The sequence below is a fragment of the Armigeres subalbatus genome, chromosome 3, assembly GCF_024139115.2.
Source record: "Armigeres subalbatus isolate Guangzhou_Male chromosome 3, GZ_Asu_2, whole genome shotgun sequence".
Classification (NCBI taxonomy): Eukaryota; Metazoa; Arthropoda; class Insecta; order Diptera; family Culicidae; genus Armigeres; species Armigeres subalbatus.
Window position 1 is genome coordinate 3228083 of NC_085141.1, and position 23327 is coordinate 3251409.

The 23327-nt window shown below is 40.0% G+C and overlaps 1 protein-coding gene across 1 annotated transcript in view; it reads left to right on the top strand.

The window, feature by feature from the left end:
• Positions 1-1946: 1946 nt before the first annotated feature.
• LOC134227819 (homeobox protein unc-42) overlaps positions 1947-23327 on the top strand; it is a 126614-nt gene continuing 105233 nt past the window's right edge. Inside the window, exons 1-2 of the mRNA XM_062709497.1 lie at positions 1947-2061; positions 2125-3456. Of these exons, the coding sequence (XP_062565481.1) occupies positions 3066-3456 (391 nt within the window). The 5' untranslated portion in view covers positions 1947-2061; positions 2125-3065. The remainder of the gene's footprint in view (positions 2062-2124; positions 3457-23327) is intronic.

Here is a 23327-nt window from a genome sequence, read left to right on the forward strand (position 1 = left end):
CAATTTCCAATCCGAAAATTGCCTAGACCGGCACCGGGAATCGAGCCCAGCCACCCTCAGCATGGTCTTGCTTTGTAGCCGCGCATCTTACCGCGCGGCTAAGGAGGGCCCCACCCTCCTGTTAATTCTCTATCACCTTCATGGAGAGGCAATTTTTATGCACACTTTTTTCTCTCGATATTTTATCAAAACCAAACACTCAATCATGCAACAACTTCAAATTTATCCATAAAATCTCAAAAATTTCTTTGAAATTTTTGGAATTTATGTATTTAATTCAATGCACTTTATACGTACTAAATTTTTTTCTGGTTCTCTGATATTTCTCATAAATTCTAAAAATCTTTCTATAACGTTGACAGAAAAGAAATATTGATTATATCTAAGAAATAGTAGAAAAATGGGTGCTGGTTAACCAACAGAGTGCCCGAAAAATCATGCAAGTTGTTTTAAGAATGTCAGAACAGAACGGAATATGACTATTTATATTTTCCCTGAAATTGCAATAAAAACCTTTATTTTGAATACTGGTTTGCTTTATTACATCCAAACAATCCCGAAATAGAGCTGATTTCTTGCGTCATGTTGTTTAATGAATCGAGGGCCTTTCATAGCCTAGCGGTAAGATGCGCGGCTATAAAGCAAGACCATGCTGATGGTGGCTGGGTTTAATTCCCGGTGCCGGTGTAGGCAATTTTCGTTTTGGAAATTGTCTCGACATCCCTGAGCATAAAAGGTTTCATACGTTCGTTCAAACATTGTTTAACTTACATCTAGTAGATTTTGTTCTAGTGATTTCAAATTTTTTGTCTCAAGCTTATAAAACATTTCACTAAATCTCCTGTCACTTTGGGAGTAAACATGAAATCGACACTAATTAGTGTTCATTGCATCTCACGAGGAAACCAACCTATTTTTACATATAAACGAAAAATAAGTTCTCAATAAAAGTTGGGAAAATAAATCATGTAAACAATACAAAAAAGTTTTAAATTAAAAAAAATTGCCGTGAGCATTTTATTTATGAAATACATTCAAAAAAGCATCTCAATTGTGTTATCCCGCGCTGGCACATAATTTATCAAGTCACTTTAATGAACATTGTAAATAAATTTTAAAGGCGATTGTCTAACTATTTGATTCTACTACCTACAGGCAAATATTCGATACAATTCAATCCGATGAATATTGTATGCATATCGACTGACCATCCCGCACTCCAATGTTTGATGTATAGCGTTGTAGCCCTTTTCACGCACATAAAATACACACATCCCGAGATCCTGTTATTTGGATACAGAATGACTGACTGGCATCATGTTGAGACCATTCAACAACTAAACTCCTTACCCCCCAACAGCACGGCTCGTTTTTTCAATCTATATTCCTATCTCCAGAGAGACGACAACTCGCGCGTAGACAGCGGGCGATATCGGGATAACAAAACAAATATATTATTTTCCAAATTAGACTACAGCTATACTGCCGACAACGCCTCGGGTAAGAATAAACCACCATTTTGTTACGGTTAGCTCTGCTGCTTATCGTTTCATTGTTTCCCCCCAAAACGACTGATAGATAGTCCTCGTGGCCAAACACGTCCAAAGCTTCAAACCCACACTCACTCGTACCATCCTTGAATCGCACGTGTTACCCTGGCAACCCAATTCATACATTAGCTTGAAATGATTGGTCAATTTTTTACGCCGGGACATTTCTCCTCTGGAGAATTTGTCCTTCTCTGTCTGCTCTGCACACATTGAAACCCACTGACACGCATGCGCTGTTGGATCCTTCACCAAATCATATCTTCTTCGTCCTATTTGTGCAACAAGGATAACGATTGACTACGGTGGCAAATGCACGCACACCACTGCGAGAGACGAACCGCACAAGCCTACCGTTATCTCCCTCGCTCTTATCCCAACAAACTCACTCCTGCAAGCGGGGTACGGTTGCCCTCCATAATCGGCCATCGGTTTCGGAACGAACGGAAGGCGAAGGATAAACATATCCTTCCAACCTGCCTCGCTCACCCGCTCATTCCTTTGAGCCCTCCACGTGAGTCCTTCCCTCAGCATGTCGCCAGCCACATCAGATGATATTAATTTTGTTACTTTCCAGCATTTCATTTTCAGTCCGATCGACTCTTGCATCGTGATACGACGCCGCCGAGACGACGACCGGTCGCGGAATCCAGCTCGAGAAAATTGTCCAACTTTAGACTCTCGACTCCAGGATTTTCAAGTAGTGGCCCCCCTCGGTATAGTTGCTCTTCTCCACACCACTCGGAGCGTTACACATACACAGCACTCACAGTCTCAGAGAGGAACAGACTGCGGCGAGCTGCCGCAAAACGAAGGTCCTGATAAAAATATACGTAACTAAATTGAAGTGATACTATTATCTACTTGAGATTTCCATAAATTAATTCGATATGTCTCAGATGATTACGATCAGTCCGGGTACCAGTGGCGAACCCCGATAACCTTGACGTTGAAAGGGAAAATTTTTAAGCGTTTGATGGAACGTGACTCAAGCGGAGGAGTGAAGTTGCGATAATCGAATTTCGGTGTTTAGTGTAGATCTACGTGGATTATAGCGAGCCGTGGGAAGCAACGAAAGAAGCTCCGTATTTGTGTCAAGTGAACCAAATTAGTTCAACTATTATTTGAAGTGCGAAACAATATGGATTAACAGCAAGTGAGTGAATCGAAGACCCCAAAACAAAGGAATTCTGAGCTTAACTTCCACCGTCGCGTGTATTACCCGGATTCAAACTGTATCTACCGTCGGATTGTTGCTCTCCGGTGCTGAATAGGGAGTATTCATCAACAACCGGACACTACAATCCCCTCGGCTCCAAGTTGGATTTCAAAAACGGCTGTGCCGATTCCGGCCCTGCTGGTATTGGTAGCGGCGGCAGTGGTGCTCCCCCATCCGGATTAAGTCCAGCCAGTCCTGATTCGCAGCAGTTCAATATCTTTCCAGCGATCTTTAGCCGCCAACTGAATTTCACCGGATCAGGCGCTACGTGCGGAACCGGTAGTCAAACGGGTAAACTAATGGACGACCTCCGACCAAATCTTGTCGGTGGCCTACTGGGCCTACAGCAAGGCCTGCTAGACGATCACAGTCTGTCGCATGGAAACCTTCAGCACAATGCTCAAGACTCGAAGTTCATGTCGCTTCAAGACAACCGACTGATGGGAATAGGATCGCATGAAAACCGCTTACTAGGATTATCACAGGAAAACCGAGCGCCAGGTGGAGGACCCGCCGGAGGTCAAGCAACTGCCGCAGACAAATCCCTCCAGCGAAAGTGCAGCAGCACGCCGGAGGATTTCAGTGCCCTGTACGGTGGATTAACGGGAACCAGCATTAGTGACCATCACCATCATCACACGCCTGCACACACGCCCCCGAACCGGTTGAGTGACAATGCATCGGTGACAGGTGAGTCGTTTGCTGCGCATGGTTCTACCATCCCCGTCGGGATGCAGTTTTGCTAATTGTTTTGACACCTCCCGTCGGGTTGGTACGGTTAAGTGCTCGCACGCGTCCGGGATTAGCTACGGACAACGAAGGGAGTTTTTCTATTGTAATGACGAGAGAAAGGATACGGCAAGCGTGCTTGAAATGGTGCTCTTCCGATGTTTCGGGATGGTTCGGATAATCCTAAGCTCATGATGGGATTAACTCAATGTGCGAATAAGTGATGGTCATTTAGTGAAGACAACCGACGAACCGGCGGTGTTTTATGCACTGTGGAATGCCTTTTATTTAATTTATTATATTTAGTTTGTGAATTCATTATGTGTAACAATATTCACATACGATAAATTTATTGTATTAGGGTAGAGACATGAAAAACTTTCTTGTGGAATTCCGGAGAAGCTCTGGAAGGAATTCATGGAGGAACTTCTAGAGGAATTACGGAAGAAACCTCTAAACCGCGGTTCTCAACTTATTTCTTGTTTGATATCCTCTATTTTTTGTTGGAAATTTAAGCTCTTGTCTAAATTAAAGTGACCAGATTTGTATTGGGTTTTGAATGTTTGAATGAATTCCCGAACTTCACTCATATTCCGAACACTCGCTTTTATATTGCCATTTAAACTTTATTCGTGTATTGTTTCCAGAGGATATTGAATTCGTTTGTAATCTTGATTATCCGTACGTAAAACTGATGGAAATTTCACTTAGGAGCGCTTTGGCGTCGGTGTTCGGGATTTGAGTCAAAAGGGTATGAAAGCGTATCGAACCGTTTCCCAAGTGTTTTTATTTTCTCTATCAACCTACAACACCCGGTATGTTGCTAACTACACTGTTTCGTGAACAAATTACCTAAAATTATTGGATTTTCCAATTACTTTTTAAATAAGCAATGTTTTATATTATATTATATTCAATTATATTCAAGATCTCAATACCGTGCGGTTAGGAGAGCAGGTCGTCTGAACGTATTGTGTAATATGTTGTGGAATCTCTTCGATAAACGAAACATTCTTCACTGGTCTAATGGGTATTGTTAATTGTCTTTTGTCTTATGATTCAGATCATTGTCATGAACTAAACTTATCAGAATTTCTTATTCCGCAAATCATCTTCTTCTTCAATGACACTACATTCCAACATTTGGCAGCAAAATAAAATTTCCAAGAAAAATTAGAAACTTTTCATAACAAATTAGGAAATTGCCAATAAAGAAATTAGGGTATGAGCAATCAATAACTATAAAATTTCCACAAATAATGCAAAATTTCCATAAACAATTGAGAATTTTCCACAAAACAAAAATGTAAGAAAAATCTTTCATAAAAAAATAAAAATTATTCAATGTTCCACAAAAAAAACAAAATTTCTATAAATAAATCAATTTTAGCAATAAACAATAACAAAATTTTCCAAACAATAAATATTTTTTTCTATAAAAGGATAAAAATAAAACAGAATAAGACAATAAAAAATCAGAAAATTGATAAAATTATCCATGAACTTTAAACTCTTTTAAAGAAGAGGTCATCCGTGGCAAAATGCTCAGTTTATTGCTTTTTATATTTCTTTATGGAAATGTTCATTTTTTTGTTATTGCTTATTGATTTTTTCGTGGAAAGTTTTAAACTTTTTGTATTTGTATATTGGTACTATTGATTTTTTTATGGAAATTTTGTATTTTTTCATAGAACATTTTGATTTTTTTTTATGGAAAATTATTTTTTTATAACTACAGTTTTTGCTTTTAAAAGTATTAATTTATTTTTGTTTTGTGGAACATTCTGAAATTATTTGTGGAAATTTTATATTTATTTTTTGCTTATACATACCGCCGTCGGGCTCAAATGAGGGTGATAATGGGTCATTGTTTCAACCACATAGAATGCTTGTAGAGACTACATTATAACACTCCATAGTGTCGGTGACTCACCGACGGTGAGGGCTCTGACCCATTGTCACCTCCGATGACGGTACCCTTATTTCTTTATTGGCATATTCCTATTTTTTTAGGGACAGTTCTTATTTTAGTCATAAGCGTTTCCGCAGTTATTAATGCTTTTCTATGCCCGCCAATTGCATGAGTATGTATATTGTGCGGCAAGTACAACGGATACACTTTGCCCAGGGTGTCAAGAATATTTCCCACCCGAAAACATCTTAGACCGGACCGAGAATCGAACTCGCCATCTCCGGATTGGCGAATGCTTCAGATTCCTGAGATTCCTAACTTTGCGTTATCCAAAGGCTGCCAAATCATACCAGCTTTTGTTGATCCTTCATAATGCATGGATTTTTATTTATCAAAACTAGCCGACCCGACGAACTTTGTTTCGCCTAAAATTGATTTATTGTCTGATTAGTTCTCGAGATATGCAGAAATTTCTAGATCATTTGTATCTAGACACAGAAACATATCTTCCCTTTCAAAAGTTCCACACACCAGATTTGTTTCCGTTTGCTTGATTAATTCTCGAGTTATGATTTGTGTTTCATTTGTATAAGAGCTCCCCTTTCCAAAGTGGAGAGAAATCTCAAACCATTCTATGAACCTTCCCCGGCCCCAAAAACCTCTTTATACAAATTTTCAAGCCGATCAGTTCAGTAGTTTCCGAGTCTATAAAGGTCAGACAGACAGAAATTCATTTTTATATATATAGAAGAAGAAGATTATTATTATCGTACTCGAACTGGGTTGGGCAGTGGGCCGGGTGAAGAATGCCGTTATGATGGCCAGAATCTTCGGTTGAAAGAACGTCAGGACACGACCGGCAGCTAGAGCCGTGCGCCTACCTGCTTTGAACCGGCGGCGGCGTGAATGCAATTTTTTAACGGCGGCGGCGGCTTAGCCGGTTCCACGCCGCGGTTGTTATCTTTCAAACGAACAATACCCGTCTTAAATATTTTCATTTCTCGTGCCATGATGGCAAAAAAAGTATAATTTATATTGTACATACGCTGTTCAGTGTTCCTTCAGGAAAACCATGAGTAAAGTCATATAAGGGTTCTTCAAAAGTTTCTTCAGGAATTTCTTTACGATCTCTTCCAGTATTTTTTCTTCATGAATTTCTTCAATAGTTCGTCCAGGTGGGTGTGTAATTCCTAGTGAAAATGCTAGCAAAATCCTGACGACTACAAAGCAAGGCCACACAGGAATGCAAGAATGGTGATACCACTTATTTAGAGACCTCGCAGTTAGTAACTGTGGAAGTGCTTAATGAACACTACGCCGCGACACAGCAATTTTTAAATGAGGGATGTTGCAAACGAGCAAGCGTTGTGCAGTGCGTGTTTTAGTCGTCGCGATGTAGTTAAGATATCGAATCAGTCTTCAGGAAAATACTGTGGAGCTTATTGTGGGAATAGGCAAGCGGGAGTCTGCCGGAAAACTATCACTCCTGTCTACGATGGTTCACCACATGTATTTGACTGACGGCAAATTGCCACGATTGCTTTGATTGATATTTTGGTGGCTCTCCGTTGTCGTTCATATAAAGCCTACTTCGATACTTTCAAATCAATTAGATATTTCTCGCTTAACTTTTCAAAAGGACCTAAGTAACATTTTTTTCATGAATTAATTTGAATAGCGCAATCAACAGAACAACATGAAAGCTTTTGATTGCAGTACTCAAAATAATTCATGAAAAACCCAGATTAATCCACCTAGCGGTGATGGTGCCTTTCTCGACCTTCGTAAAATGTGTTTGCTTGAAAGTAGATGAGCTAGTAGCTAGGAGTAAAAAAGAAAAACTTCTTTGTCCGATCTATGAAAATCGGATTATTTTAAGCAAAGATATTGTAGATCCAGTTGAAAACGCGAGATCTCGGCTCGATTTTCAACTTGATCTACAATATGCTAATAAGAATTTCTACACTTTTTTCCTTTACCAATCTTTTGATGTACATACCTCTGTTTTATGTTACCCAGTTATATATTTTAAGGATGTTTGGATGTTTGTTAAACTGAAGCTCTGACTATACAAACAAACTGACACAACGAAAATGTCATTCCCATCAAGCTAGCGGAGGGCAATATTTGTTATGATATAAATCTCATGACCGTCCTTCTGCCAATCTCCCGTATGAAGAGGGAGGAAGTGTATCAGTGTGGAATCATCCGATAGTTCGTTTTCGGAGAGAAATTATAGCCTTTCTGTACAGCTTTGTAGCACAAGAAAGGCAAAAGTATTTTGGCCATAATTTCTAAGGTAATAGTCCAAGCTGGCCAATTTTCTATAGAAAATAATAGAATAGGATTCCGCGTCCATCAATCGATTGAGAGTAAGTGCATTAAACATGATCTAGACTTTTTACGCGCTTTTTATAACATAAAGCATTTTGGCCATAATATTTGTGCCCATAGTCCGACCTTCCAAATTTTCAATAGAAAACAATACGACAGGATCCCGCGTCGAATGGAACTTGTTGCAAGTAAATCGGCTGAGGATAAGTACCAAAAAAGTGAGCTAAACTTTTCGCACTTTTGGTGCGCGCACCGCACACACATGCATACACACACAGAGACATCATCTCAGTTCATCGAGCTGAGTCGATTGGTATATAACACTATGGGTCTCCAGGCCTTCTGTAAAAGTTTGGTTTTGGAGCGAACATATAGCCTTTTCGTATACTTTGTAGACAAAAGGCAAAAATGGTGATTCGGCCATAACTTCCGATCCCATATTTCGATCTGGCCAATGTTCAATAGGCCACATTGGGATAGGATTATGCGTCGAATCCAACTTGTTGCGAGCAAATAATCTGAAGATAAATGCCTAAAAATGAGTGACATTCTTTACGCGATTTTTTCGTAAAAGTTTGCATTTAAGCTATAACTGGCCAATTTTCAATAGGAAACAATGGGACTGGAATCTGCGTCGAATGCAACTTGTTGCGTGTAAATCGATCAAGGTTAGGTGTTTGAAAATAGGTGACATTTTTTTGAGATTTTTATATTAAAAAATGGTATTTTGGCCATAACTTCCGATCCCATAGTCCGACCTGGCCAATTTTCTATAGGAAACAATGGGAAAGGATTCTGCGTCGAATGCAACTTGTTGCGAGCAAATCGGTTGAGGATAAGTGCCCGAAAAATGAGTGACATTTTTTACGCGATTTTACGTATAAATTTGTACTTTGGCCATAACTTCCGAACCCTTAGTCCGACCTGGACAATTTTCAATAGGAAACAATGGGAAAGGATTCTGCGTCGAATGCAATTTGTTGCGAGCAAATCGGTTGAGGATAAGTGCCCGAAAAATGAGTGACATTTTTTACGCGGTTTTTACGTATAAACTTGTATTTTGGCCATAACTTCCGATCCCATAGTCCGACCTGGCCCATTTTCAATAGGAAACAATGGGAAAGGATTCTGCGTCGAATGCAATTTGTGGCAAGCAAATCGGTTGAGGATAAGTGCCCGAAAAATGAGTGACATTTTTTACGCGGTTTTACGTATAAATTTGTATTTTGGCCATAACTTCCGATCCCATAGTCCGACCTGGCCAATTTTCAATAGGAAACAATGGGAAAGGATTCTGCGTCGAATGCAATTTTTTGCAAGCAAATCGGTTGAGGATAAGTGCCCGAAAAATGAGTGACATTTTTTACGCGGTTTTACGTATAAATTTGTATTTTGGCCATAACTTCCGAACCCATAGTCCGACCTGGCCAATTTTCAATAGGAAACAATGGGAAAGGATTCTGCGTTGAATGTAATTTGTTGCGAGCAAATCGGTTGAGGATAAGTGCCCGAAAAATGAATGACATTTTTTACGCGATTTTTACGCATAAATTTGTATTTTGGCCATAATTTCCGAACCCATAGTCCAATCTAGCCAATTTTCAATAGGAAACAATGGGAAAGGATTCTGCGTCGAATGCAATTTGTTGCAAGCAAATCGGTTGAGGATAAGTGCCCGAAAAATGAGTGACATTTTTTACGCGGTTTTTACGTATAAATTTGTATTTTGGCCATAACTTCCGATCCCATAGTCCGACCTGGCCAATTTTCAATAGGAAACAATGGGAAAGGATTCTGCGTCGAATGCAATTTGTTGCAAGCAAGTCGGTTGAGGATAAGTGCCCGAAAAATGAGTGACATTTTTTGCGTCGTTTTGTGCGCACACACACACACAGACATCACCTCAATTCGTCGAACTGAGTCGATTGGTATATAACACTATGGGTCTCCGGGCCTTCTATAAAAAGTTTGTTTTTGGAGCGATCATATAGCCTTTACCGTATACTTAGTATACGAGAAAGGCAAACAATGTTACTTAGGACCTTTTGAAAAGTTAAGCGATATTTCCTTTCCATACTTTAAACCCAGTGCCATTTCACTGCCACACAAATACGTAAGACATACGTTGCTTTTCCGTTTTTATATCATCATGAATATGGCGTCGTTTAAAAGAAATAATAAGTCGCTTACCAAGGCAATTTCCAATATTTTTCCTTCCCAACTAACATATTATTCCTTTCTAGTGTGCTCATGGAGATGCAGAGGATTCCTCGGTCTCTTGTAGCAATGAGTCCTCCCTTTATCCTAATTGACTGTGAGGACGTGGCCGACATCGTTATTGGTCTTGAATTATAGAAACTCCGAAGCATGTATAGCGAGAATAGCTTTCTAATCCCGAGAAAATTATTCTATTGGTGAGCTGTGCATTATTTGTTGTTTCTCGGCCAATCACGACTAGCAACGTCGCTGGCAAGGCCACGCAGAAGGTGACATAGAAATGCAAAAATAGTTAAACCACTTAGAGACCTCGCAGTGGAAGTGCTTAATGAACAGTAAGCCACGACACGGCAATTTTTAAATGGGGAATGTAACGCAACCAAAAAGTTCAGATGAAAGAATTTCAGCAGGGCGTACGTGAAAATCTTGCAGAAATTATCAGGAACTGATCAAGGAAATTTTCTAGGACTCAGAACTTTTGGATAAAGGAATCCCTCAAACTCATAGATTCTTGGAATGAATTAAAAATCTGCCAGAATAACACCCCCAGCCTCCCCAGAATTCTTGGATAAGAATTTTACAGGAATTCTTATAGAAGGAACTTTTTAGATGTCCTGTCGAAGGAAGTTCCTATTATTCATAGGAGAAGATTTCTTCATAATTCGTAAGGGGGAAATTCCCCAGAGATATCCGAAAGAAGAATTATCTAGAATATCTGGACTGAGGTGAGTAATTCGCCAGGATCACCGGAGGATAATTTTCTCCAAATTCCTGAAGGAGAAATTCCTCCTAATTTCTGGGGATGGAATTCTCAAAATTTGTGCGAGAGGATTTGCTCTAAACTTTTGGAGTGGCCATTACCAAATTTTCTAAACAAGTATTCCTTAGAATTTCTGCAGTAAAAAAATCTTATAGGAGGAATTTCCCAGAGTTTCTGATGGAATAATTCTCCAAAAATCCTATAGCAAGAATATTTCTTAATTATTGTATAACGAGCTCCCACAATTCCTGAAGAATTTCTCCAAAATATCTGGGGGAAGATTTCCAAAGAATTCAAAAGGAATATCTGGGTTGGTGTGGGAGGGTAGGCCGTAATTCCGAATGAAATACGTCCGTAGGACTCCTGAGGAAATTTCCCAGAATTTCTGGAGATAGGAGAACCGAGAATGATTGGAAAATCGATTTACTAGAATGCATGGAGCAGAAATTTTCTAGAATTCCCGAGAAAGAATTTAAAAAATGATAGTCTGCATGAATTAAAAGTTCCCAAAAATCCTTGGAAAAAGAATTCTTCATAATATCTGCAGGGATAAATCCTCAGAACTTCTGGGAAAGACTTCCCTATAATAGAATATGAGTTCCCCTGAGTTCCTGGAGAGGAGTTTCCCAGAATTCCTGGGGGAGGATTATCTCAGAACTAAAGAAAAAGGAAGTCTCCAAAATTCTTAAAGGAGCAATTCCTTAAAATTCTTTGGGTGGGAATTTTCCAAAATTCTTTGAAGAGTAATTCCCCAGAATTCCTGCAGAAAGTATCGCTGCTAGCGTATTTCCCAGAATCCCAGAAATGAATTTCCAGATTTCCGGGAGAAAAAAAGTTATCTGGAAGAGTTTCCCAAAAATGGTACCAAGAGGATTTCTTGGTTTGGTACCATTTATGTAAACAGGAGTTCGCTATTATTTCTAGCTCTTTAAAGTGGAATGATTCAATGATGGTTTTGTCATGGCCGAAAATGCTATGCTGATCACCATACCGCACCATCTGATGGCACATTACATCAAAATGTCTGTCATCAGTAAAAAAAAACAGTTTTCTTCAAAAAAAAGGAACCATATCAGAGGGTAGGGGGGTGATGGACTTCTGTATTGACTTCAAATAAACAACTGAGAGTTATGTTTCTGTCCGACATTGTGGCCCGCGTCGTTCAAATACAATGATCCAGAATCTTCTTGTTATCCAAGCATCTTTCGAGCAAGTAAAAAATAAACACAACGGATGTTTTGCATCCCAGTCCATACTAAAAATTCTCAAAAGATCACTAACCGTATGTCCATTTGTAAAAGGAACGAATAGATCTTTCATTATACGTATTGGCCTTAAGAACTGTACTCAGATTCTAGAAAATCTTGGGGGGCCTGGAATAGAACATGTATTTATTTCTAATAGAATTTGGTTCAAATGATTACTAAGAACATGTTCCATATCTAAAAGGAGCTAATAGATTTTTCGTTACGTGTAATAATTTGAAGGCCTGTACTCCAATTCTTGGAAATTTTGGATGGCTTGGAATGTAAGATGCATTCAAATCAAATCCAATTTGGTTCAAATGATCACTAAGAGCATGATTTATTTCTAAAAGGAGCTAGTATATCTTTGATTATGAGCCTATCCTCCAGAGAATTCTTGGGCTACCTGGAATTGAACACATGTTGAAGGTATAAAATGGCAAACTTGACTATGTGTATTCAAATTAAACATGCCTTCAAATAAAACAAAATAGTACAAATCTGACTTTCCTTGCCTTCCTTTCCTTGTCATCAATCAAAAAAAAGTTGAAGGCTATTCATGAATCGCTGGGAATATTGATACACCCGATTCTTTTTTTACACGGGGGATACGTGTAAAATTTTTTTTCAAAATTCGAAAATCCGTGTAAAAAAAGTTTCATGATTTCTCAATGAATCATGCAAAATGGTGTAACTTGGCAAAAATTTTGTATGGGATTTTTTTTACACGGCCGTGTCCTATAACATAGGGGAACAGTTCCGTTTTCCATCCCACTGGACATATTTTCATCCCATCGTAAAACAAAGAAATACAGCACCAATCTCGTCGCTTCTTTATGCTAACATGCGTGCTCACTGGTGAAAAATCACAAAAATAAAACAAATTCCTGTTCATTGCTTTATTTTTGATGGGATGGAAATATAAGTTATGAGATGAAGTGCCAAACCATTCCCCTATCTATTTTGGAGCTTTGGATTGCTATAATTAGGTATCATATTCTTCGGAATTATCAAGGAATTATGTGAAAATCAAATAATATGAACAAAAATTCTTTTTTCGTCATATTGGGGTGATGTCTGTGCGTGTGTAAATGTGTGTATGTATGTAAAAGCACTAAAAAGTGTCACTCATTTTTTGACACTTATCCTAAACTGATTTGCTCACAACAAGTTGCAGTTAATGCAGAATTCTGTCACATTTTTTACAGAAAAATCGTATGAAAAAGTGTCGCCCATTTTTTGGCACTGATCCTTAATCGATTTACTAATCAATCTATCATTCCTATTCAAAATCGGGTTGATCAGACTATGGGCTTGGAAGTTGTGGACAGTATACTATTTTTTACAAAAACACAAACAATTTTATAGAAGGCCTGGAAGGCCTTATTCGCAAAATGCATTTAAAAAATTCACTTATGGCACTCTTCTGGGCCAAACACAATGGATACGTTTGCGTGCGTTTTGACAGTTTTCCCATGGGAAAATCAGGTAGAACTTACCTGATTTTCACGTAGAATGAGAATTCTATCTAAAAATGAGGTAAAAGTTACTAAAAAGAGTAACTCATTTTTTTTTTTGGGAGTTGTCTCTAACCGATTTGCTCGCGACAAAATGCATTCAATGCAGAATCCTGTCCCATTGTTTCTTATTTAAAATTGGCCAGATCGCACTATGGGCTTGGAAATTATAGGCAAAATATACTGCCGCTAACCGCAAGTCGAGCACATCTGTATATGGAGGCCCATATACAGATGTGCTCGACTTGCGGTTAGCGGCAGTATAGGTTTGACCTAAAAAAATGCGTCTATATATTCTCACTATTTTTTGGGTACTTATTCTTCACTGATTTGCTCAGAACAAGTTGTATTCGGCGAAGAATCCTGTCCCACTTACCTGTCATCAGATGAGTTTAGTACTACATTTTTTAATTCCACCACGTTGCAATCTTTTCAGATACGTATTTCGACGTAAACTGTGGGGCCGTCTTCAGTGTCTCGTGCTTAACTGTAGTCGAATTAAATGGAAAAGTACTAAACTCGTCTTATAACAGATGAAGAAAAAGATTAATAATTTTCCTGTCTCATTGTTTCCTACTGGCCAGATCGGATTGGGCTCAGAAGTTTTAAAATCTCACTAATTTTTCGATCACGATCAAATAAAAATCTGAGTAGGCAGAGCAAACTGATGGTATCAGTTCTATTCTACTGTCACGCATATTTCTTTGAATATATTTCGATTTAAAGGACGGCTACGCAGTCCGGAATTATTGAAACAAGATGTATATTTATCCGGCGTTTCGACCCGGGGATGGTGTCTTCATCAGATCAGAAAAAAATATAAATATACAGTCGATTTCTCAATAGTTATATGAATATAAAAAATGTTAATTAGCAACCAGTGAAATCTCAATAGAATATCAAGTATCATCAACAAACACATTTTGAAGATTTTTTTCATGTCACATTCATTGAGCCTTTTCCAATTACGTCTAATAATCTTTTTTTTAAATTGTACTATTCATTACTCTTGTTGAATTATAATTCATAAAACCTTAAAACCTTCAAATATCATTCCAACAGTGACTTTATTGATCTTATAACATCCCTAGTAACATTTTGGTTTTATGCTAATTCTATAACACTCTTGAAGAGATCACAAACAAACAGACATAACACAGAAAATGAATTTTAAACTCTTTTTATTGGAATGTATTCAACCGTCTAAGACAAGTTTAGTACTCTCCATTTAATTCCACCAATTATTCCGATATCTTTATTTATTTTTATTATTTATTCAGACTAAGGCCGAAGTGGCCTGTGCGGTATATAAGAGTCCTCTCCATTCGGCTCGGTCCATGGCTACACGTCGCCAACCACGCAGTCTACGGAGGGTCCGCAAGTCATCTTCCACCTGATCGATCCACCTTGCCCGCTGCGCACCTCGCCTTCTTGTGCCCGTCGGATCGTTGTCGAGAACCATTTTCACCGGGTTACTGTCCGACATTCTGGCTACGTGCCCGGCCCATCGCAGTCGTCCGATTTTCGCGGTGTGAACGATGGATGGTTCTCCCAACAGCTGATGCAATTCGTGGTTCATTCGCCTCCTCCACGTACCGTCCGCCATCTGCACCCCACCATAGATGGTACGCAGCACTTTCCTTTCGAAAACTCCAAGTGCGCGTTGGTCCTCCACGAGCATCGTCCAGGTCTCGTGTCCGTAGAGGACTACCGGTCTAATTAGCGTTTTGTAGATTGTCAGTTTGGTACGGCGGCGAACTCTATTCGATCGGAGCGTCTTGCGGAGTCCAAAGTACGTACGATTTCCAGCCACTATGCGTCTCCGAATTTCTCTGCTGGTGTCATTTTCGGCAGTCTCCAGTGAGCCCAAGTACACAAATTCTTCTACCACCTCGATTTCGTCACCACCGATACAAACTCGCGGTGGGTGGCTCACATTGTCTTCTCTTGAACCTCTGCCTATCATGTACTTCGTCTTCGACGTGTTGATGACTAGTCCGATCCGCTTAGCTTCCCTCTTCAGTCTGATGTAGGCTTCCTCCATCTTCTCAAAGTTACGTGCCATAATATCTATGTCGTCGGCGAAACCAAATAGCTGGACGGACTTATTGAAAATTGTACCACTCGTGTTAATCCCTGCTCTTCGTATTACCCCTTCCAAAGCGATGTTGAATAGCAAACACGAAAGACCATCACCTTGCCGTAACCCTCTGCGGGTTTCGAAGGGACTCGAGAATGCCCCTGAAACTCGAACTACGCACATCACCCGATCCATCCATCGTCGCTTTGATCAATCGTGTCAGTTTATCCGGAAAACCGTGTTCGTGCATTAGCTGCCATAGCTGGTCCCGATCGATTGTATCATATGCGGCTTTGAAGTCGATGAATAGATGATGTGTGGGCACGTTGTATTCGCGGCATTTCTGCAGTACTTGGCGAATGGCGAACACCTGGTCCGTGGTGGAGCGTTCGCCCATAAAACCCGCCTGGTACTGCCCCACGAACTCCCTTGCAGTTGGTGCTAGTCGACGGCATAAAATTTGGGAGAGTACCTTGTAGGCGGCGTTCAGCAATGTGATTGCGCGGTAGTTGCTACAATCCAGCTTATCGCCCTTTTTGTAGATGGGACACACGACACCTTCCATCCACTCCTGCGGCAAAACTTCCTCCTCCCAAATCTTGGTAATGACCCAGTGCAGCGCTCTAGCCAGTGCCTCACCACCGTGTTTAAATAGCTCTCCTGGTAGTTGGTCAACCCCAGGGGCTTTGTTGTTCTTCAGCCGGCCAATCTCCTCCTGGATTTCCTGGAGATCCGGAGCCGGTAGAATTATGTCCTGCGCGCGTTCTCCCAGGTCCATCACCATACCGCCATCTTCGTCTGCCACATCGCCATTCAGGTGCTCTTCGTAGTGCTGCCGCCATCTTTGGGTCACCTCACGCTCGTTCGTAAAAATTTTCTTGTTTATGTCCTTACACATATCAGGCTGTGGCACGTGGCCCTTACGTGAACGGTTTAACTTCTCATAGAACTTTCGTGTGTTATTAGCGCGGTACAGTTGCTCCGTTTCTTCACGGTCTCGATCTTCCTGCTGGCGCTTTTTCCTCCGGAAAATCGAGTTTTGTCTGTTCCGCGCCTGTTTATATCGTGCCTCGTTCGCCCTCGTGCGGTGTTGCAGCAATCTCGCCCATGCTGCATTCTTCTCTTCCACTAACTGCTCACATTCGCCGTCATACCAGTCGTTTCTCTGATCCGGGGGCACCGTGCCTAGTGCAGCGGTTGCGGTGCTACCAATGGCGGATCGAATATCTCTCCAGCCATCTTCAAGAGACGCTGCGCCTAGCTGCTCTTCCGTTGGAAGTGCCACTTCCAGCTGCTGCGCGTATTCTTGGGCTAGTCTACCGTCTTGTAGCCGCCCAATGTTAAGCCGCGGCGTCCGACTTCGACGCGTGTTGTACACCGTCGAGAGTTTTGAGCGCAGGCATACTGCAACGAGGTAGTGGTCGGATTCAATATTCGCACTGCGGTAAGTGCGGACATTCGTGATGTCGGAGAAGAATTTACCGTCGATTAGAACGTGTTCGATTTGGTTTTCCGTTTCTTGGTTAGGTGATCTCCATGTGGCCTTGTGGATATTTTTGCGAGGAAAGAAGGTGCTTCGGACTACCATTCCGCGGGAGGCTGCGAAGTTTATGCATCGTTGGCCGTTGTCATTCGATACGGTGTGCAGACTATCCGGTCCGATGACCGGTCTATACATTTCCTCCCTTCCTACCTGTGCGTTCATGTCACCGATGACGATTTTAACGTCCCGCAGTGGGCATCCATCGTATGTCTGCTCCAGCTGTGCGTAGAACGCTTCTTTCTCGTCGTCGGGTCTCCCTTCGTGTGGGCAGTGCACGTTGATGATGCTATAGTTGAAGAAACGGCCTTTAATCCTCAGCTTGCACATCCTTGCGTTGATTGGCTGCCACCCAATCACGCGTTGGCGCATCTTACCCAGCACTATGAAGCCGGTTCCCAGCTCGTTGGTGGTGCCACAGCTTTGGTAGAAGGTAGCCGCTCGATGCCCGCTTTTCCACACTTTCTGTCCTGTCCAGCACATCTCCTGCAGCGCCACGACGTCGAAGTTGCGGGGATGTAATTCATCGTAGATCATCCTGTCGCAACCTGCGAAACCTAGCGACTTGCAATTCCATGTTCCAAGCTTCCAATCGTGATCCTGTATTCGTCGCCTAGGTCTTTGCCGATTATATCGAGTCGCATTATCTCTTATATTGTTCGTAATGATTGGTTTTCTAGGCGGCTTATTGGGCCTGCGCAAACCTCCTGTCTCGTCGGAGGGCCGTCGTGTCAGGGCTGTTTAGCGTCCCACCTAACACCAGGACTTGGGCTTGTGCGCTTTGAGCGGCACACGGTCGCTTTGGTGGGGCCTACTTGCGGATACATGCAGCTTTTTATAGAGGTTTAACAGGGCCCACTGTCAAACCCCACCACATCCTAGGCAAGCCCCACAACTCGCAGATGGCCTGGGGAGGGATCGTCAAGCCCTTGGACATAGTCCCTGCTGCCCGATATCTTTGCAGATACGTATTTCGACCACAACTGTGTGGTCGTCTTCAGTGTCTCATCAAATTCATCGTCGATCAAACACTAACGACATCTGTTGATTACAGTTAGTTGAGCAAATCACGAACCAGATGGCGGTATTGAGTAAACGTCAAACTTGAGCAAATCCGATGCGCGCGCCCCGAGTGATCGATTGGCCATATATTAATTACTTGAATTGACCAGTGAATCAGTGGACGATGGAAATTTGACGAGTGTTATGTCTGTTTGTCTGTTAGTAAATTATGGCCTTCAAGAGCGTTATAAAACTTAAAATGTTACTCGGGATAGGCCTCTGTTTATTTAACTTACCCAAGTAACCACTAGGCCGTTAAAAATGGCATTAATTCGATTCTATAGTCGCATTAACGACATGGAAACAGTGCTGATAAGATCTAAATTGCACTTGAGTGCTGCTCAGAAGCCGCGAATTATTCGGCTGATATAGTGCATGCCCCTACTATTTTTCCACGCCTATGCAGTATTTAAACAAGTTGGAAAACGAGACAAAAAATGAAACGAAAAATATTTATTTACATTCTGAAGCGTTCTATCTTTTTTCTTCCAGTTGGGACTCGATGATTTTTTGTTAATTTTATTAAACTCCGGTCTTGAACTGTGTTCATTACGATGGATTTGGTTTTAGTTGGTCGCTGAGTTAGCCATTTGATCCATCTCCGATCAGAGTAGATGTATTGCTGGAAGAGGTTAATGAACAGAAAGATTCTGTCTTTTCCATGTCAATGCATGCCATGGCGAGGAAAATTTGCATTAGCATTAGCATTTAGCAGTTCGCACAAATTCGTAGGTGGTACAAGCCAAGACTATTGAATGAAAGTAGTATCATTTTCATCCGTTTCCACAGATATTGATTTGGGACTAATCACTAACTCTTAGATGGAAGCAATGCACTCTCCAATAGTCGAGATCTGTCCTGGCCACGTCCTTGCGAAAGCTGAGGAAGGGGAAGGATGGTTTGTTGGACACCTACTTAAGAAAGATGCAGAGAACTCTACGACCTCTCAAAGGTGCCACGGATGGTTTCGGGATTGTCTGTAGGAAACGTTTTGGTATAACGTGAAACACAGAAAGAACTAAGATAGAAATAAAAAGTAGGAAAGGGACGAGCCTGGAATTGAATCCACGACCTCCTGCTTATAAAACAGAAGCGATAGCCACTAGACCACCGAGCTCGTGCATGCCATGGCGAGAAAAATGTACAGAAAATATAATCCGTATACGAATCGTTTATTATTTATCAGATTAATCCACACGACAATTTTAGAAAGTCTACTTGAAAGGTTCCTTTCAGCGAGTCTTTCAGGTGGTTATTAATATCGCTAAATATAGAATAAATTCACAAGTTATGAGGCATGAATCATGCAATTATATATACAAATGTTTAACATTATCAATAATATTATTACTGCAGGTTTCAAAAACATCTGTAAAACCTGTTCGAAGCAAATTAGAATGTTAGTTAGAAGATGACGAGTTCTGCTTTAACCAGGGGCCTGTAGCATAATCGAAAATTTACTAATAATATTAGTAGAGTAGCTTGTAACTTTTATTTTTCCGTTGCATAATAAATCTACATGTATAAATTTTCAATGTTACAAGTATAGTGCACTAATAATATTAACAGAATTTACAAGTGACTGTTGCATAAATAAAATACAAGTACAAATTATAAGCGTTGGCTTGTAGTTTCTTTTACAAGTATGAATTTAGCTGTAATTTAATTTACAAGTAGCTTTTATTTTATTTTTCCAGCTGTGCAAGGTAATTATACATCGTTTTATTTTTTATAACGCCTTAACAGAGGAAGAAACTATTATTCAAAGTGCTTTAAATTACCAGACAGTGAAATACTATGCACTAAGAATAAATTTCTCGTTCCAATACAAAACTGAGAATTATGGAATTTTTCAAAAAACTCTGAAGAAAGCAGAAATACTTTAAGTGCTGACATCAAGTATTCAAATGGTGGTGGCGCTTACTACTCAAAAGTGGGTTGTTTTTGGTTAAAACCGTACTTTGGCCAAATAACGCAATTTTCCGTAAAATAACTCTTCTAACACTATGTAGTAGGGTGGCTCAAAAAACACTTTTTCAAATTTTTTGATGGGCTCTTATTCGGTTCTATTTGATGCCCTGATGCTCTGGACAAAATTTCAGCCAAATCGGTCAACGTTTGGGCAGTGCTAAACTCGTTGGAAGTTTATATGGAAAAATGTATGCCGAAACACCCAAAAACAGTGATTTGCAGTTGGACGGCACAATTTACGATCAAGAACCATGATACTCATTCAGTTCTTGTAAAATAAAATACAGAATGTTATGCTGAAAACCGCGAGAAGATTAGAGTTTATTACGCAAAGATATTAGCATTTTACTGGACTGTTGTAGGGGTGAATTTATTTCTTTTCAAAGGTAAAAGAAACGAAATTTGCTCAAACCCCACTGCAGAGAAATGCTAATAACTTAGCCGTACAAACTCGAATCTTCTCACGGTTTTCTGCATAACATTCTGTATTAAATTCTCCAAGATCTGAATGACTATCATAGTTCTTCATCGTAAGTTGTGTAGTCCAGCTACAATTTACTGTTTTTGGATGTTTCTGCATACATTTTTCCATATAAACTTCCAACGAGTTTAGCACCGCCCAAACGTTGACCGATTTGGCTGGAATTTTGTCCAGAGCATCGGGACATCAAATAGAACCGAATAAGAGGGCGGCCCATCGAAAGAAAAAAAAATTCCATACTAAGGCCGTTACAAATATTTAATTAACTTTTTGTCCTACTGGTCTCCGAAAGGTCGAGGGGGGGAATAACAAAAAATAAATATTAAAATTTAAAAAAAAATAAAGACTCCTCGGATTTGTTAAATAATGTTTTGAAAATTTTAAAAATTTTCCTTATTTTTTTTTGTTGCCCCCTCAAAATACTATTTTTTAGCAAAAAAAATCCGAGGGGGGGGAGACAACATAGATTTTAAATATTTGTATCGGCCTAATTTGAGCCACCCTAATATATAGATAAACTTTTATACTGCCGTGAATCGCATATTTGTCCCATACTAATGGAAAACCCAGCAAAGCTGGGACAGATTTGCGATTCACAGCAGTATATGTACCCTTGGGGTAAGTAACATGAAGTATAGACTTGATGTGAACCTACGTGCTTAGTTCCTCCACTATTGAGTCTTTTATCCTATTTTTTGTGATGTTTCAACTCTCGGTGATTAATCCAATTTACACATCGGAAAAGATGGCAAAGGTATCACTATCACCAGCATTGTAAGCGAGATGAATTTGACGACCATAAACGACGGTTCACCATCATTTCCCTCGTGAGCATGCCCAAACTACCATCTATGTATCACCATGTGATTCATCCATCATCAGGAACCGCTTTCTGTGGTCTGTGAAAGACGATCCCATAGGGAGCAACTATCTCTCTATACTGTTGGAGTTGGCCAACACCATCGTCCCCAAAACAACTCGCCGTCCCCTTTGGCTCTTCGACGAAACCAACTGGAGAGATTTTCAAGTATTACTTGAGGAGGAAGTTGATCGCCAGCCCGAGGATCACCCAAACAGGTCACAAAGATTGGAATCATACCAAGCAGCTCGCGTCAAGCATGCATGTCGCGAAACCTTGCAGAAAGCATTCAGACCACATAAGAACTTAAAAACATCACCTTTTTATGAGTACTCGGTCGTGCCGGAATACGTGGTAACGAGCTAGTGGATGAACTGGCCAATTTATGAAGGAGCTGTACGTACCTTAACCGAAACGTTGCCGAGGTACGAGTTAAAAGAAGCATCGTCTCCAAATTGTTAGTTGATTAAGTGTAACAAGCAAGTTTGTTCTTTTTGGTCTTAGACGGTTGAATACATTCCACTAAAAGATGTTAAATAATTTTTCTAACAAGTTGTTTTGTTTTGAGCGAAGTGAACGCATAATAGTAACACCTCGAAGTTCCTCGAACAAATTATTTCGCAATTAATTTGCACTCAAATAACAAGTAATGTGAATGGCTGAATGGAAGATTCCAACTAAAAAAAAGTTTTTCTACAATTTTTTACGATTTTAGAAAATTAATTAGATTTCCATACTAACACATATATCATAGACTCAAACGTTTCATTTGTGGTATTGCTATGACTATCAATATGTAAATCATTGGTGAAATTCCCAAATAAATTACTGAAGAATTTCCCGAAATCATTCATGAAGAATTTTCTAAATGAATTCCTGTATGTATTTTCGTAAGAGTCACAGGCAATATTTCTCGTGAAGTGCTAGCGATATACAAATATTAATATAAATTAATATTGTGTACCTACTTGTCGAACTTTTTGACTTGACAAGCCTCTATCATTTGTAAGTACCTTCCCGGTCTCTCCGGATCACTTGAACCTGTTCCCGAGCATTGTTTGCTAATGAACACCTAAACCACTCATCTTACAATCCGATTAACATCGCAGATACTCGTCATCCCGACACAGCTTTCATAGGGTACCACCGAACGAAAGAGGAAAAATGTACCGAACCAGCCCGCACGCCTCTCATGTTGATTACAGTGTAATTGTTTTCAAAGTGTAGTATTACCATCAGATGCGACAAATCTACCATCTGTTGGTTTTACAACGCACATACGGAACAAGCTCGCCCAACACGCACCCTTCTTGTCGCGATTTTGCTGCCTCTGATCCAGTTTTCTCTAGAAAGGGATGGGTGAACATCAGGTTACGAACGGAATTCAAAAAAAGTCAGTGCTCTTGAGCAAACCGGATACAAGTGGGATTGAATGAAGAGTTATATTTATTTAGATATTCTCAATACTGTTTACCTATGGTTTTAGTTCTTAATAGTCATTATATAACTGAAAATAATCATAATAACACTTGTCATAACATGTGACTGTTCTATAGTTTGATTTGCTTTCGTTGAAAACCTAAAAGTATCAAAACCATTTGTCGTCCAATATGTTATTAATAACGAAATTACAGAGATGAAAAACTCTTAACAATTGATCACAAAAATGATATATACAAGTAGTAATCATGAATACCTTTACTTAAATTAGGAGATATATAGAACTATTTTATTCAAACCATCCTTGATTTGTATTTTTATCGACTCTCTCTCTGGGCATGGTTTGTGCTGGCCAATTTGTAATTTGTTAGGTATTTAGTTGCCTTAGTACTGAAATAATCACAAATACATTTCC